Genomic DNA, 17,585 nt, shown 5'->3' with positions numbered 1-17,585 from the left:
TGTCCGCATTTCCGTTCCGCAAAATAATAGAACATATTAGGGGTGCACCGAAATGAAAATTCTGGTCCGAAACCGAAACTTCAGGATGCCCTTGACCGAAAACCGAAACTGCCTTTTTGCCCAAATACTTTTAAAATACTTTTTTTTTAATGATTTTATTAATAATTATTTTTCATGAATGAAATTCATCTGTGGGTGGCGCTGTTATGGAGGGGGGGATATGTGCACTGTTATGGGCATAACAGTGCACAGATCCCTTTCCCCAAAGCAGTGCACAGATCCCCCCTCCCCATAGCAGTGCCATAGACCGATCCCCCTACCCATACAGCCCCGGCCCTGCTGCTCACAGCAGACTAATCACTCACTGCATCTTTATTTTACCTTACAATCGTGACGCTCCAGTAACAACTCTGCAGGCAGAGCGGAGGGCGGCGTAACGTCACTTACTCACGTGACGCACCTGCTCCGCCCACTTTATGAATGAAGGAGGCGGAGCAGGCGCGTCACGTGAGTAAGTGACGTTACGCCGCCCTCCGCTCTGCCTGCAGAGTTGTTACTGGAGCGTCACGATTGTAAGGTAAAATAAAGCTGCAGTGACTTAAAGTAAACCGCCCGCCCGGCGCGGGTGACAAATCCCACAAATCCCAAACCCCATATTTTCTGCCGATATGTACCAATATCGGCCGAAATGGATTAGGCCCATTTTCGGCCGCCGGAATTTCGGTGCACCCCTAGAACATATCCTATTATTGTCCGCATTACGGACAAGGATAGGACTGTTCTATTATGGGCCAGCTGTTCCGTTCCACAAAATACAGAATGCACGCGGATGTCATCCATATTTTTTGCGGACCGCAAAATACATACGATCATGTGTATGAGGCCTTAGACTGTGTCTGTATTTGCCCCAGGGGATCCCCTTCAACCCTTGTAGCTGATGCAACATTCTGCATAAGAAAAGAACATCATATAATAACGCATTCGGCACCACAATCTCACCCCTTATGGAAGATCTCAAACTTGATGCCTTTGGCCTGAATGACTCTCTTGAAGCCTCTGTGGTTGCGGTTAATGTTCAGTTTAAATGTCTGTTCATATTCTGAGGGTTGGAAGGAGGAAAAAAATAAAATAAAAATAGGCGACATCCTGGGAAAACTTAATTAATACGTGCAAAGACAGATTCTAAAGGGCCCTTTACACAGGCTGAGAATTGAACAGATCATTGCTAATGAGCGTTTATAGTAATGTTAGTTAGCGATGATCGGGCGGTGTGTCAATGCACTGCTGATTACCCGATGAATGAGCGAAACACTTGTAATTGGATCGTTTGTGCAGCACAAAAAAAACCTTGTTTCCTGGTGGCGAATTGTGCTGTGTAAACACGATCTGCTGCTGGGAAACAACGAGACAGTATGGGGAAGAGCGACGGCATTAGCAATCACTCCTCCCCATACCCCAGAGGAGATTGGTGCATGTAAATGCAGTGGTCTCCTCCACTAGCGATTAGCAGATTGTCGGGAAGGAGTGCTTCCTTCCTGACAATCTGCTTGTATGTCGTCCTTAAAGGGGTTATCCAATTTCTCAAACAGCGCACCCATGTGCCGGGCCCCTCACAGGTAATATACTTACCCTGCTCCCTGCGCAGGTCCTGGTCCCTGCACCGCCGCTGCTGCTTCTCCCTGTACATCCAGGTGACGCTAGGGAGGCTCATCCCCATCCCTGCCTGCCATTCGCTGCTCCCCCCCCCCCCCCCCCCCCCCCCCCGATACCGGATGTTTTCATCTGTGTACAGGGAGAAGCAGCAGTGGCGGTGTGGGGACCAGGAGCGGCGCCGGGAGCGGGCTAAGTATATTAGGCTACTTTCACGCTCGCGTTTTGGCTTTCCGTTTGTGAGATCCGTTCAGGGCTCTCACAAGCGGTCCAAAATGGATCAGTTTTGCCCTAATGCATTCTGAGTGGATAAGGATCCGTTCAGAATGCATCAGTTTGCCTCCGTTCAGTCTCCATTCCGCTCTGGAGGCGGACACTAAAACGCTGCCTGTAGCGTTTTGGTGTCCGCCTGACGAAACGGAGCCAAACGGATCCATCCTGGCACACAATGTAAGTCAATGGGGACGGATCCGTTTTCTCCGACACAATAGAAAACAGATCCGTCACCCATTGACTTTTAATGGTGTTTATGTTGGATCTGTCATGGCTATATAAGACATAATACAACGGATGCGTTGTATTATGTCTTATATAGCCAACGGATGCATGCGGTTGTATTATTGTATTATTGTAACGGAAACGTTTTTGCAGATCCATGACGGATCCGCAAAAAACGCTAGTGTGAAAGTAGCCTTACCTATGAGGGGCCCGGCCCGGTTTGAGAAATAGGATAACCGCTTTAACTTTGGTGCTCTTCTCTGTCATCCCCCACCACTGCCATACATACATTAGGCATAACACAGTCTCAATGTTTCCTGTGCCTGTCAGGCCGAGTTCACACTTCAGTTATTGTAAACCAAAACCAGCAGTGAAGCAGGTTTCTGACCCACACCTGGTTTGGCCTCACAATTAGGGTCCAGTCACACATCCGCAAATTGTGGATCCGCAAAACACCGGGCCAGCACCCGAATAGAAATGCCTATTCTTGTCCGCAGCTGCGGACAAGAATAGGACATGTTCTATTTTTTTTGTGGAGCTGCGGACCGGAAATGCAGATGCACACAGCACACTGTGTGCTGTCCGCATCTTTTCCGTCCCCATTGAAAATGAATGGGTCCGCACCCGTTCCGCATAGTTACGGAACGGATCCGGACCCAAAGTGTGGATATCTGAATGAAGCCTAAGGGTACTTTCACACTTGCGATGTTGGATTCCGGCAGGCAGTTCCGTTGCCAGAACTGCCTGCCGGATCCGGAAATCCGTATGCAAACGGATAACATTTGTAGGCGGATCCGTCTCACAAATGCATTGCAATACCGGACCCGTCTCTCTGGTGTCATCCGGAAAAACGGATCCAGTATTTATTTTTTTCACAATTTTAAAAGGTCTGCACATGCACAGACCAGGAAACCGGATCCGTTTTTCCGGAACACTTGGTGCCAGATCCAGCATGAATGCATTTCAATGTACAATAATGCCAAGTGTTCCGGAAATTTGGAGAGAGAAAAAATACCACAGCATGCTGCGGTAGTTTCTCCGGCCAAATACCGTAAGAGAGACTGAACTGAAGACATCCTGATGCATCCTGAACGGATCGCTCTCCATTCAGAATGCATGGGGATATGCCTGATCAGTTATTTTCAGGTATTGAGCCCCTAGGACGGAACTCTATGCCGGAAAAGAATAACGCTAGTGTGAAAGTACCCTAACTGATGGAAATAACTGACCAAATAACTGAAGTGTGAACTCAGCCTTAGGCTAGTTTCAGACGAGTGTATTTATTCCAGGAAACACGCTCCATGTGTGAGCAGTATATGTCCTGGCACGAATGCTGCTCCTGTGAAGTGAACTTACAACATGTTGTGAATTCCAGTCTGACTGCTGAACTACTGATATCATATGATAACAGTTCAGTAGATCGGGGGTGAGACTGGAATTCATAAATCATTAAAGCAGTACATACAGTTTTCTACGAAAAATCTGTGATTTGGCGTTAGGAAAATCTGTATACAGCAATACCCTGTGATCTGCAGGATGAAACTGACCTGGTGAGTTGGTGTTCTTAACAACATAGGTTTTATTCTTTTGAGGCTGTTCCTGTGAAACACAACAAGGGAAATGTTATATGGCTGTAGCCTGATGTCTACCGCAGCATGCATTTCAAGCTATGAATATTTTGGTGGCCTTTAAAGAGGACACGTCATCTCTCTTGACATGTCTGTTTTAGTAAATACTTTTTGTAAATACATTCTGGAGCATCTGTTCTTATAACTGTGTTGTGCCATTCCTCTGTTATTCCTCCTAAACATTTATGAATACATTGACAACTGGGTGATATGTGTCCCTACGTGAGGTGCCAGCACTGATTGGACAGCGAGAGTGTGTAGGACCAGTACCACCCACTTGACCATTTATTCATACATTTCTAGGAGGAAAAACAGGACAATGCTGAGTTCTAAGACAAGATGCTCCGGAGCTGTTCTTTTTATGGGGAGTACAATGATTTACTAAAACAGACACGTCAGAAGCTGTGGCAATTCCCCTTTAAATAATTTTACGTATCTTACCGTACTTGGATATGGAAAGTCAAATTTCACAAATGCATGCAAATCATTTGGAGCCATCCCTGTGTATGAGACAAATACACGGTCGATTAATGCTTGCAACAAGAAAATAAGCAAAAAGCACAAAACCCATGGAGAGGCTCAATAAAGAGTGACTGGAGACCACGATACGGTATGAATCTCACCTGATGGGGCCGGAAGGTTAATGCCGCGAACTATAATGAGCAGCATCTCTGTACTACTCAGTTCTGAGAAAACTCTGTGGAAAGAAGAGAGTAAGCCATATTACAGCGTACCTAAACATTCAGCTACACTTTATTAAAACCTAGTGTAAATGTGCTAAAAATATTTAGTTATTATTATTTTTTTACTTTTTCTAGTGAAATAAACACCTGAAGTTCATCCATACTGTTGTACACCACTGTGTATGGGAGTACGGATTCCCCTGGGCGCTCCTCCTGCCTGTACCGATACTCTGCTAAAGCCTGGAATAGATGGGCTATGTCAGGCTTCAGAAGAGCGTACACAGGAGGAGGAGGATGTGCTGTGTGAGCTCCTGCCCTGCGCTTGCTTCGCTCTGCTAACAGCCTGCAGCAATGTGCTATACAGGCTATTAGCAGGGCAGGAGCTGACACAGCACATCCTCATCCTCCTCCTCCTCCTCTTCTAAAGCCTGACATGGCCCATCTATACCAGGCTTTGGCACAGCAGCACCAGTACAGGCAGGAGGAGCGATGCTCCGACCCGTAGTGCGGACGCAGGGGAATCCGTACTCCCATGCACAGCAGTGTACAGGAATATGAATTCTAAAGCGAAATAGGCAACTGAACTTTAGGTACTTATTTTACTAGGAAAATTTAAAAAACAAAAAACAAAAGTACATTACAAATATTCTTTTTTAGCACATTTACAATAGGATGTGACAAAGTGTAGCTGAGGGTTTAGGTACACTTTAACTGCCTATGGTGTAAAAAAAAAAAATCATGCAATAAGGCTAGTTTCACAACTGTGGTGTGAATTCTGGCAGGCTAGTCCGGCAGAGAACAGCCTGCTGGAATTCTCAGGATCCGGCAATGCCGGATACAAACAAAATGCCATTTATATCTGGCAATGCCGGATCCAGATGCAGAGATCCGTATGCATTCTGGCTGACAATGCAGAGAATAGGACAGACATAAACTGCTGCACACTGTGGTTGTCTGCCGGAATTCACACAGCAGGTATGAAACTAGCCTAAGTGCGTCTGCCTTCTTACTTAAAGCGAATGTTCAGTTATGATCTTAAAAGTGATAGGTGAAGCCTCTACTTATAACCAGTGGCTTCAACTTAAGTGCTCTAACGGGAAGCTCCGATGCTAGCCTCAGGGATGCTGCCGGGGTGAAAATAAGGGTATTTAGCTCTGAACCCGGACAACCCCTTTAAGCCACATTCTTATCAGTAAGATCAGGACTGAGCTATAATGAGTGTTTAGGAGATCAGGGATAAAGAGCCATCAGTTGAGCTGCCTGAAGGAACAGAGTGAAAATTCAGAGCCTGCTACTAGAGAAACTCAAGCCTGCACAGAGACAATAACGATCACCTGAAAAAATGTATTTTTTTAACTTAAAACGAGTACAATGAGATAATATGATGTACATAGCCTTTAAGGCTACTTTCACACTAGCGTTTCATTGTCAATGGGGACAAAACGTAACTGAACAGAACGGAGTGCTCCAAAAAGCATTCTGTTCCGTTTGGTTGCGTTCCCATACCGGAGAGCAAACCGCAGCATGTTGCAGTTTGCTTTCAGTCATGGGATGCGGAGCAAGACGGATCCATCATGACCCACAATGCAAGTCAATGGGGACGGATCGTTTTCTCTGACACAATAGAAAACGGATCCGTACCTCATTGACTTTCAATGGAGTTCATGAGGGATCCGTCTTGGCCATGTTAAAGATAATTCAACCGGATCCATTCATAACGGATGCAGACGGTTGTATTATCAGTAAGGGAAGCGTTTTTGCTGAACCCTGCCGGATCCAGTAAAAACGCTGGTGTGAAAGTAGCCTAAGTTGGGCAAGAATTTGGGGTCAATCACAGGAAATATTACAGATGCGTACAGTTTGGAGCCTTTATATGGCAATAATGTTGTCCATTCCGGTATTCTATATAGATGTAATAGATGCTCCGTTGAATACTGTGTGCATGTGAATTTTGCATCCATGTATACAGAGTTGTGTAAAATGCTTCATACTGGTCACAATATTCTAGTGGCTGCGCCTGGTATTACAGCCTATTCTGATTCACTTGGTCAGTAGTGTATGGAATAATGTTCAGTGATACCTGACAATTTTCAATGTTTTATCCTCAAAATGATAAGGAGGAGGATCCAGACCCTGAGCTTGTGATAAATGTAGGATTTCACAGTTTTTCTTGCAGTCCTCTGCCATTTTCTCAAACCTGGATCAAAAAGAAGAGCAATGTAAGAAGAGACTGAACATGGAGGGTTATTCTGCAGGGACATCATGCCCTGATCAGACTTCCCCTTCTGTTATCCAGGTAAAGAGTGCAGCACCAGAGAACCGGGACTTCACACTTTAACCCCAACATTACCCAGTAGTCAACGTTTGCAAAGTATAAGTCCATCTATATTCTGAGATTCTTTCCAGCCTATCCTTATGAGCGTGGCTGTCCCTTGTGCACCTCTGCCACGCTCAGTCCCATTCACCTGGATGCACCGTCACATGTAACTGACATACGCTGCCATGAAGGGGCCATGGTGCTCCAGTCGTTGTCCCTTTGTTCTGCTGGTGGGACCTCAACTCATCATACAATGACAAAGATATCAAGATTTAGGAAACTTACCTGGTAGTTTCTGCGACATTACCCATGTGTGTGAACTGCTTAGAATATCTCATACATTTCTAAAGAAAAAAAAAAGAAGATAAAATTAAGTTTTTAAGGGTGGGTTCACATAACGTTTTATGCCGCCTCCGTTGTATACGTTACAAAAAAAAAAAAAAAAAGATACAAAAACGCAGCACACCACGTTCTTGCATCCTGCACAGTCCGGGAAAAATAAAAGTATATATTTTTTTTTTTTTTTTTTTTTACAATGGAACTCTATGGTGAACGGATGCCACTGTATGGCATCAGTCTGAGGCATCCGTTTAACGTATACTTTTTTGTATACGTTAAATGGATGGGAAAAACGTGATGCCCAAGCTGTAATACCACACACAATCTTTGGACAGCTGAGGTGCTGCTTCTGTGTCTCTAGTCCTTTAATCTATGTGGGGTACCGCTCTACAAAATACATAAATAAAAGGAACATTTCCAGTGATCAAATGATATTAGAAAACGCTATTTATGGGATTCCCACATGTAGCATCAAGGACAGATTTCACTTTCCAGTGACAGAATGGGTGAAATCTTTAGAGGGTTCTTGCTACATACCTCATGTTGCTCTTGAAGAAGTTTTATCAACTGAGCATAAACGTCATCGGAGTTCTGCGGCGGCCTGCTGTCCTCATGTTCAACCACAACAAAGTCACTGTCCTCATCCATAGGGGGAGGAGGTACCTGGGAGATTCAGAATTCAGACCAGTGAATAGGGAGATTTTACAATTTATATATAGAATTAATCTACCACGCACGCTGAATCATTTGTTTGCGGTTTTTCCCTCCAGATTGCATGCGTTTTTCACACTCATGAAGAAAAACGGAAGAATAACAATGTACATCTGCTAGCAACCATCAGTGAAAAAACGAGATTTTTGTATAACTTACCAGTAAAATCTCTTTCTCGCTCTTTCCTTGGGGGACACAGCAGACCTTGGGTATAGCTCATCTCCATAGGAGGCGTGACACTAAGTGAAAGCTGTTAAGCCCCTCCTCCACAGCTATACCCTCAGCCTGGAGAGAGAGACTGCCAGTTGCGTGTCCAAGCAGTGAGAAAAGGCAAAGTCCAACAAGGAACCAACAAGCCAACTACCCAACGGGTAACACAAACTCGGAAACCGTGTAGAGAAAAACAACGAATGGGTGGGTGCTGTGTCCCCCAAGGAAAGAGCGAGAAAGAGATTTTACTGGTAAGTTATACAAAAATCTCGTTTTCTCGCCCAGTTTCCTTGGGGGACACAGAAGACCTTGGGACGTTCAAAAGCAGTCCAAAAGGGGAGGGACCACAGCTCCAAGGCGAAGCACCCGAAGGCATCAAGGAACCGCCGCCTGCAGACCCAGGCGGACCAAGGCAGCATACGCCGAAGCCAGAGTATGCACCCTGTAGAATTCTGTAAAGCGTGCAAGGAAGACCTGTGGCCGCCTTGCTCAAATGCATGGCCGAAGGCCGAAGCCCAAAGCCTCCGGCCCAGGAGGCACCGACCGCTCTGGTGAAATGAACGGTGACAGTAAAGGCAGAATCCTGCCCTCGGTGCGGTAACCTCAGCAATAGCCAATCTGATAAAGCGGAGGAAAACCACCCTGGAGTCCGTCAACTCTAAGCGCGGACCTCCAGGAAACCCAAGAGACCGAACGTCGACAAGAGTCGGAGATCTCCAAGTAAAAACTGCAAGGCCCAAACAACGTCCAAATTGGTGAAGTGTTGAAGCGAAAGGCAAACACCACCTTCAGAAGGAAGGAACGGGATGTAGAACAGCCCTGTCCTGGGAAAAGACAGAAGGCTCAGAACAAAAAGGGGGCCATTCAGGCACCCGTCAGAGACACGACTGATACAGAAACACAACCGTACAGGACAGGAGGGGTAGAGAGAACTTCTGTAACGGCTCCAAGGACAAGATTGGAGCGCCGAGAACTCAGTATGTAGTTCCCAGGGCGGTACCGAAGGACAGTACAGAGGAACCAAAGAGCCATTTCGAGTAAGAAGGTCTTGACAGGCCCAGAGGGCCGGGGAACGCTGGAAGAGGAAGAACAGCGCTGACACTGATACCTCAAGTAAAGGAATCCCAGTCCCAGGTCCAGGCCGGACTGGAAAAAAGACAGAACCATGGGGAGAGAAAAGTCAGAGTGGGGAATGCACAGCTTCCCACAGAACCCCAGATAAAAAAACCATAAATCTTACGACAGATCCTGGACGAAATACAGCCAGGAGCGGGCAGTAGCGAAACCGCTGGAGTCGCCTGGCAAGCGGGCGAAAAACCAAATGTGATCAGGCGCAGACCAGTAACACGGGCAGAAGTTGACAAACTGGTCCCGTCGGCCCCCGAGCAACGTTGTCCCGTATCCACCCGAGTGGGGGAGCAGAAGGACAGACGGAAAGGAACCAAAAGAGTCCGCCCAGCATCCGCCAGATGCCAGGACAAGACAGGCTATAGTCCATGCTGATGTAGCCATGTTCTACAGTCCCGGTGTAGGAGATCAAAGGATAATCTGGACCGAAAGGTAGTCCCCCCAAGTTACCGAGAAGGTAAGTCTACAGCAGGACCATTGTCTTAGAATGGACCACACACTCTGCACTCAGCGGGAGGACAGAACGCGGTAGACTCGATAAATCGGCACAGCTAATACAGCCAGTGTGAACAAGGGAGACAGTACGAGGCCAAAAGGAACACCGGAACCATCCACATGAACAACCATGCTCTCCCCAGAGGGGAGGACAGTGAAGGAACAACCTCTGAAGTCTGGCGGGACAGAAGCCACATCAGAGTGATCTGTACCGAGCGGCGGCCAAACAGAGCCGGCAAGATAAGGTAGTCGAGACAAAGGCCGGCATAACACCCTCCAACCGAACGGAGGAGTGGGCAACAGGGAAGCCATAGGACAGCTCAAAAGCAGAACCCTGCTACACTGTGAGATGCCCGGTTCACTGCCTCGCAGAAGGAGAATACCCTGAAGAACCCAAGGCGGAGGTCCTCCGGACCTGGGTAATCGAGCACCCAAGAGAATTTGGGTGACCTTCCCGAGAAAAGCGGCCCGCACCTGGTAGCAGATCAGACTGTAGCGTAGAGGCGCCAAGAGGAAGGACTCATACCACACTACATCCGAAGAGGAGGAAATTGCAGCAGGCAAGGGAACCGCAGTCCTGCCAGAGCCAACGAAGAATTCGAGGGGCGATCCAGACAACCGCACTCTTGACCATGTGACCACTAGCGCAGGGAAGCAATACCGCGGAAGGACGAATGGGCACGCATCTAGGAACCACGAACATTCCCTGGGATGAAGGGCCAACTAAATGAATGAGTACCACCCAGCTCCGTGCAGCAGAGAGCAAGTAGAGCCCGTCCGGGTCAGGTGGACAGAATGAACTCCTTAGAGACGAGTGCAAGGTTTGTGGCAGGCATCGTATCCCAAGAAAACAAAAGTATGCCGCAGGAAGTAGATGAGGCATACGTACGAGCAGCCCGTAAGCAGTGAGAAGGCCAACCCACCTACAGGAGGAGAAGGCATACACGGCCCAAACAACGCACAAGAACGTCCGCTCACTGCAAAAGGTTAATTTAGCGAGAAAGGGGGGACTCGCCACAGAGTGCCACAGCATGTACGGAATTGCAAAGTGCAACCTGAAAGGGAGTTATGCACAAGCCTAGTATAGCATGCGATGGAACGCAAGCAGTCCGCCCCGAAAAGGGGGGAAATTGTATCTGGCAAACTGCAGTCGGCAAGAGTGCAAAGGCCGGTCCCAAAAGGGAGTGATGCCTAAGGCCGTACCTACTTCAGAGAAGCAGGACATACCCTATAATCCAGCAGGAACGCAGAAGGTCCACCTAGTGAAAGGGGAACATGCACAGGGGTATCCTAGCATTAAGTAAATGTGCAATAATACACCAACACTGAACTTAGCGAGAGTGCAACTACTCTGCCAATGAAGGGGGACATGTACAAGTCCAGCACAGCCATACAAGGACAGCCGTGAATCTCATGAGCGTGCCAAATTCTGCTCATGGGATGAGGGGTGGTCACGCACAAGGCCAGCACCGTATCCAATGGAAGCACAAGCATTCCACCCATATTAGAGGGCCATTCTCATGGGCAGCAATGTATCCGGTGAGAGTGTAGCATGCCGCCCAGAAAAAAAGGGGGGTAAAGCACATGGCCAGCATCTCATCCAGGGAGAGTGCGAGCACACCGCCATGCATGGGAGTCATACACATGGCCAGCAACGTACTGGCGAAAGACAAACACAGTCAGTAAGAATGTGTGCATGTCGCCTGAGGAAGGAAGGCATGCCCCTGGCTGGCAGCGAATCCAGCAAGAGTGCGTACACCGCCCACGGAAGAGGGGTCATGCATATGGCCGACAGCGGATCCAGCGAGAGTGCAAGCACCCTGCCATGTATGGGGTACATGCACATGGCCAGCAACGTACCTGCGAGGAAACAACCACAGGCAGAGGGATGTATGTATGCTGCCTGAGAGAAGGAGGCATATCCAAGGCCGGCAGGAATCCAATGAGACTGTAGCATACCACCTACGAAATGGCCGGCAGCGAAACCAGTGAGAGTGCAGCATAGTAACATAGTACATAAGTGCATCATAGCACATCAGTGAGAGTGCAGCATTCCGCCTATGGAAGGGGGTCGTGCACATAGCCAGTACCGTATCCGGTGAGAGTGCAGTATTCCGCCTGAAAAGGGGGGTCATGCACATGATCGGCAACAGATCCAGTGAGAGTGCTGCGTTCCGCCCAGGAAGGGAGTCACACACACATGGCTGGCTCACGCACATGGCCGGCAGCGAATCCAGTGAGTGCTGCGTTCCGCCCATGGAAGGGGGTCACGCACATGGCCGGCAGCAAATCCAGAGAGAGTGCAGCGTTCCGCTTATGGAAGGGAGTCGTGCACATGGCCAGCACCGTATCCGGTGAAGGTGCAGTATTCCGCCTAAGAAGGGGGTCATGCACATGGCCAGCCGGCAGCCAGGGAGAGTGCAGTATCCCGCCTAGGAGGGGGGGGGGGATGCACATGGCAGGCACCATAACTGGAGAGAAGATGAATGCTGCCTACGGAAGGGCCGCATGCACTTGGCCAGCGCCGTATCCTGGAAGATGCAAGAAAAACCGCCTAAAAGGGGAAATGCCCTAGCAGCGACGCAGGCTGGGAGCGCAACACCATGCCGCCTGTGGAAAGAGGTCATGCAGACATGCAGTACTACTGATGAGGCTGCAGCGTCCTGCGCAGTCCAATAGAAATCAGTGATCTATTATTATTTATTTTATTATTATAATTTATTTTTTTTTTTTATATATTTAAAAATACAGCCTCTCCAAGGCTAAAGGGGAGCCACCATATATGGGCACCTGAGAAAAAAAAAGGGGGGCCAACTATACAGACCCATTTGGGAGCCGGCCTGTACCCAAAGGGTTAACAGGGATCCGGCCTGGAGGGCGGCGTGCGATCCCCTGGGGGCGGAGGAACCTCCAGGCGGGAAGAAATCGCGCCTGGAGAGGTTCCCGCCCCCTCCACCAGAGACCGGAATATAGTAGGCCGCGAAGCCGGGGGCTAAATTTGCGGCGCCCGGCCCGTTATACCGCCGGGACCTGAGGCGGAATGGCGCTTTAAACCGGCCGCGGGAGCCCACCCCGCGGGCCGGTCGGAATTGCGGCCCAGCAGGCCGCGAAGCCTAGGACCAAATTTGCTGAGCCCCGGCGACCGGCACCGATGGTCGGACGGGGCCTGCTGGGGCATAGTCAAGCCCAATGCCGGCCGCGGGAGCCCACCCCGCCGGCCGGAAGAGACAGGGACCCGAAAAGGCGGTTTGCCGGCCGCGGGAGCCCACCCCGCCGGCCGGAAGAGACAGGGACCCGGAATGGCGGTTTGCCGGCCGCGGGGGCCCACCCTGCCGGCCGGAAGAGACAGGGACCCGGAATGGCGGTTTGCCGGCCGGCTCGGCCTCACCGGAATATTAGTGCTGTCCGGAGGCGAGGCCTTACTCCACTGCAGCGTCCTGCACTCTCCGGTAAGGCCCAATGTGATCAGGCGAGATGGGGGGGGACCCAAAGACGGGGTGCCCGTGAGGAGAAGGCAGGCGACGGCTGACAGCCACTAGCTGCATGTACTATGAGGGCCAGGAAAAAAGGGGGGGGGGGGGGGGCAGGGAGCAGATTGCCGCTCTGCGGCACCCCAGGAGCCAGCCTAGGTCCAGCAGGGGACTAGAGGCCCAGTATGGGGGGTCAGGCACGCAGGAGACCATTGGGTGGGGGGTGGGGGACGTAGGGCTGGAGAAGCCACTCTCTTACCACAGCCGTCTTCACCCTCGGTCCATTCCAGCAGGGTCGCCCCTTCAGCTACTGGCACCGTAGTGGCAGGACGCTGGAAGAGGGACTTGGCGTGCGGGCGACCCTTGCGCTGGCGGGATGTAGGGGAGCTGGGCTGCCCTGATCCACCTTGCCTTCTGTGGGGGAGGCAGCAGTGCGGGTGACCGGCACTGGCGCAGCTCAACCCCGGGAGAACAGAGAGGTCTAGTGCGACTCTGTTATCCCTGATGATCTGGAACAAAAAGAAATAAAAAAGTAAAAATCTAAAATTTAAACAAGGAGAAACCAGCCCTGCAGAGCAGGGAGTGTCTTGCCTCCTTCGACACTAAGCAAAAACTTGCTGCCTTTCTCTCCAGGCTGAGGGTATAGCTGTGGAGGAGGGGCTTAACAGCTTTCACTTAGTGTCACGCCTCCTATGGAGATGAGCTATACCCAAGGTCTTCTGTGTCCCCCAAGGAAACTGGGCGAGAAACGTACTGCACCCAGACTGCATCCGGATTACATCCTTATGCATATAAGAGTCCAATTGCCCCCCGAAACAATGCCAGAACAGGCCAGAAGCACTGAGGTTAAGAAATGATAAGCTCAGAGTCCTGTCTACAAATGCTCGCAGTTTAGGTAAAAAAATCAATGAACTTGGGTCAATAATGGCATCTGAGAATGTAGATTTAGTGGCTGTTACGGAGACATGGTTTAATGAAAGAAATGACTGGGACATAACCATACCAGGGTACTCTTTATACAGAAGAGACAGAGAAGGCAAGAAAGGAGGAGGAGTGGCCCTGTATGTGAAAGATAGCATTAAATCTAACCTAATACAAGTTGGTGAGGCCAACATAGAGTCAGTTTGGGTTACGTTGCAGTTTGCTAACCATGCAGTAACTCGTGTAGGTGTGATATATAGACCACCTGGTCAAGTTAAAGAACTAGATGATCTTCTAGTTGAAGAAATAGCTAAAATGACAATGAAAGGAGAAGTTATCATTATGGGAGATTTCAATCTTCCAGATATAAACTGGAAAACCATAATAGCAAGTTCTACCAGGAGTACAGATATTCTAAATTCCCTACTGGGGTTATCTCTACAACAAGTGGTTGAGGAGCCAACCCGGAGGGAGGCCATTTTGGATTTGGTATTCACAAACGGGGATTCGGTATATGATGTCATTGTAGGCGAAACCTTGGGATCTAGTGATCACCAGTCAGTGTGGTTTAATATAAGAACTGTGAAAGAGTCCCACCACACAAAAACAAAAGTTTTAGATTTTAGAAAAACAGACTTTTCAAAAATGAAATTAGTCATAAATGAGTCCTTATCAGACTGGAACGGATTACATGGAGTCCAGGAGAAATGGGACTACTTAAAAGGTGCATTATTGAAGGCAACAGAAAATTGCATTAGACTTGTCAGTAAAAGCAAAAAAAGGAAGAGACCACTGTGGTACTCAGCAGAAGTGGCCCAAATCATTAAAAGTAAAAAGCTAGCATTTTGTAATTATAAAAAAACCCAGAGCAATGAAGATAAGGAAATCTACAAGATTAGGCAGAAAGAGGCCAAGCAAGTTATAAGAACTTCTAAAGCGCAGGCAGAAGAAAAACTAGCTCAGTCTATGAAAAAAGGGGATAAGACATTCTTCAGATATATAAATGAAAAAAGGAAATTAAAACAAGGAATAACTAAATTAAAAACAAAGGACGGAAGGTATGTAGAAGAGAATAAAGGGCTAGCCGACTGCCTTAATGAATACTTCTGTTCAGTTTTTACAAAAGAAAAAGGAGAAGGAGAAGGACCTCCACTAGAAAGAATGACTATTAAATCGTTTGATGCATGTATCTTTACAGAGGAAGATGTTCTAAGTTTGCTGTCTAAGGTGAAGACAGATAAGTCACAGGGGCCTGATGAGATACACCCAAAATTATTAAAAGAGCTTAGTGGTGAGCTGGCAAAACCGTTAACAGATTTATTTAACCAATCATTAGTAACAGGAGTCGTCCCGGAAGATTGGAAATTGGCAAATGTCGTGCCCATTCACAAGAAAGGTAGTAGGGAGGAATCGAGCAACTATAGACCAGTGAGTCTGACATCAATAGTAGGCAAATTAATGGAAACCCTATTAAAGGATAGGATTGTGGAACATCTAAAATCCCATGGATTGCAAGATGAAAAACAACATGGGTTTACTTCAGGGAGATCATGTCAAACAAATCTTATAGATTTTTTTGACTGGGTGAATAAAATAATAGACGGTGGAGGTGCAGTAGACATCGCATATCTAGATTTTAGTAAGGCTTTTGACACTGTCCCACATAGAAGACTTATCAATAAACTGCAGTCATTGAGCATGGACTCCCATATTGTTGAGTGGATTAGGCAGTGGCTGAGTGACAGACAGCAGAGGGTTGTAGTCAATGGAGAACATTCAAAACAAGGTCATGTTACCAGTGGGGTTCCACAGGGATCTGTACTGGGACCGATTTTGTTTAATATCTTCATAAGTGATATTGCAAAAGGCCTCGCTGGTAAGGTTTGTCTTTTTGCTGATGACACAAAGATATGTAACATGGTTGATGTTCCTGGAGGGAAACGCCAAATGGAAAAGGATTTAGGAAAACTAGAAGAATGGTCAGAACTCTGGAAACTGAAATTTAATGTGGATAAGTGCAAGATAATGCACCTGGGGCGTAAAAACCCAAGGGCAGAATATAGAATATTTGACACAGTCCTGACCTCAGTATCTGAGGAAAGGGATTTAGGAGTAATTATTTCAGAAGACTTAAAGGTGGGAAGACAATGTAATAGAGCAGCACGAAATGCCAGCAGAATGCTTGGATGTATAGGGAGAGGTATAAGCAGTAGAAAGAATGAAGTGCTTATGCCGCTGTACAGAACACTGGTGAGACCTCACTTGGAGTATTGTGCGCAGTACTGGAGGCCATATCTCCAGAAGAATATTGATACTCTAGAGAGAGTTCAGAGAAGAGCTACTAAACTAGTACATGGATTGCAGGATAAAACTTACCAGGAAAGGTTAAAGGACCTTAATATGTATAGCTTGGAAGAAAGAAGAGACAGAGGGGATATGATAGAAACTTTTAAATACATAAAAGGAATCAACTCGGTAAAGGAAGAGAGCATATTTAAAAGAAGAAAAACTACCACAAGAGGACACAGTTTTAAATTAGAGGGGCAAAGGTTTAAAAGTAATATAAGGAAGTATTACTTTACTGAGAGAGTAGTGGATGCATGGAATAGCCTTCCTGCAGAAGTGGTAGCTGCAAATACAGTGAAGGGGTTTAAGCATGCATGGGATAGGCATAAGGCCATCCTTCATATAAGATAGGGCCGGGGGCTATCCATAGTATTCAGTATATTGGGCAGACTAGATGGGCCAAATGGTTCTTATCTGCCGACACATTCTATGTTTCTATGTTTCTTATGCAATGCGTTTTTCACTGAAGCTCCATTCACTTTTATGGGGCCAGGGCTGTGTGAAAAACGCAGAATATAGAACATGCTCCGATTCTCACGCAACGCAGAACTGATGCGTGAGAAAAAAAAACTCATGTACACAGACACATTGAAATGAATAGGTCAGGATTCAGTGCGGGCGCTATGCGTTTACTTCATGCATCGCACACACACGGAAAACTTGTTTGTGTGAAAGGGGCCTTACAGTTCAGCTGAGCTCCTAATACATACTGGGAGTGTTAAACTGGACTAAATGTGTATGTGGGCCTCCTGACAATCCCCCTGCGGCAGAGTCCGGTGACATAAGGATTGGCCAGTTGGGAAGGTAAGCCGTTGTAAGAGGAGTCTGGCATCGGTTTATTCCCCTCTGTACATTCAGAGCATGTGTGTGCTCAACTGAGCTGAGCATGCATGTGTGTGGCAGGAGATCAGGATTACTGATTACTCTCTAAAATGAAACTAAACCTACACGGACTAATGGGAGATTTCAGCTCTGAAGACTGCAGAACTGTGAATGCAGCTCTGGAATATAATCCAGGCTGTGACTCAAGATCAGTAATGTAATATTTTACAACATGACTTATCTTTGTATGCACAGGTGTACAAAGTTAAACATCTGCTTTGATCTCTTGAACGTTCTAACTAGGGCTGCAGCTATCGATTATTTTAGTAATCGATTAATCCAGCGATTAACTGAGTACTCTAATAAG

At 47.6% G+C, this 17,585-nt stretch overlaps 1 protein-coding gene across 2 annotated transcripts in view; it reads right to left on the bottom strand.

Moving 5' to 3' along the window:
- CC2D1B (coiled-coil and C2 domain containing 1B) overlaps positions 1-17,585 on the bottom strand; it is a 65,193-nt gene that overhangs the window by 14,901 nt on the left and 32,707 nt on the right. For both annotated transcript variants that reach the window (XM_040406922.1, XM_040406921.1), the window contains exons 16-22: positions 7,653-7,778; positions 7,062-7,120; positions 6,540-6,656; positions 4,400-4,473; positions 4,218-4,276; positions 3,696-3,747; positions 1,000-1,099 (exon numbers count right to left, since the gene is read on the bottom strand). In XM_040406922.1, coding sequence (XP_040262856.1) covers positions 1,000-1,099; positions 3,696-3,747; positions 4,218-4,276; positions 4,400-4,473; positions 6,540-6,656; positions 7,062-7,120; positions 7,653-7,778 — 587 coding nt within the window. The remainder of the gene's footprint in view (positions 1-999; positions 1,100-3,695; positions 3,748-4,217; positions 4,277-4,399; positions 4,474-6,539; positions 6,657-7,061; positions 7,121-7,652; positions 7,779-17,585) is intronic.

This window comes from Bufo bufo, chromosome 9 (genome assembly GCF_905171765.1).
Source record: "Bufo bufo chromosome 9, aBufBuf1.1, whole genome shotgun sequence".
NCBI classification, from domain to species: Eukaryota; Metazoa; Chordata; class Amphibia; order Anura; family Bufonidae; genus Bufo; species Bufo bufo.
This window is presented reverse-complemented; position numbering and strand designations above follow the sequence as displayed.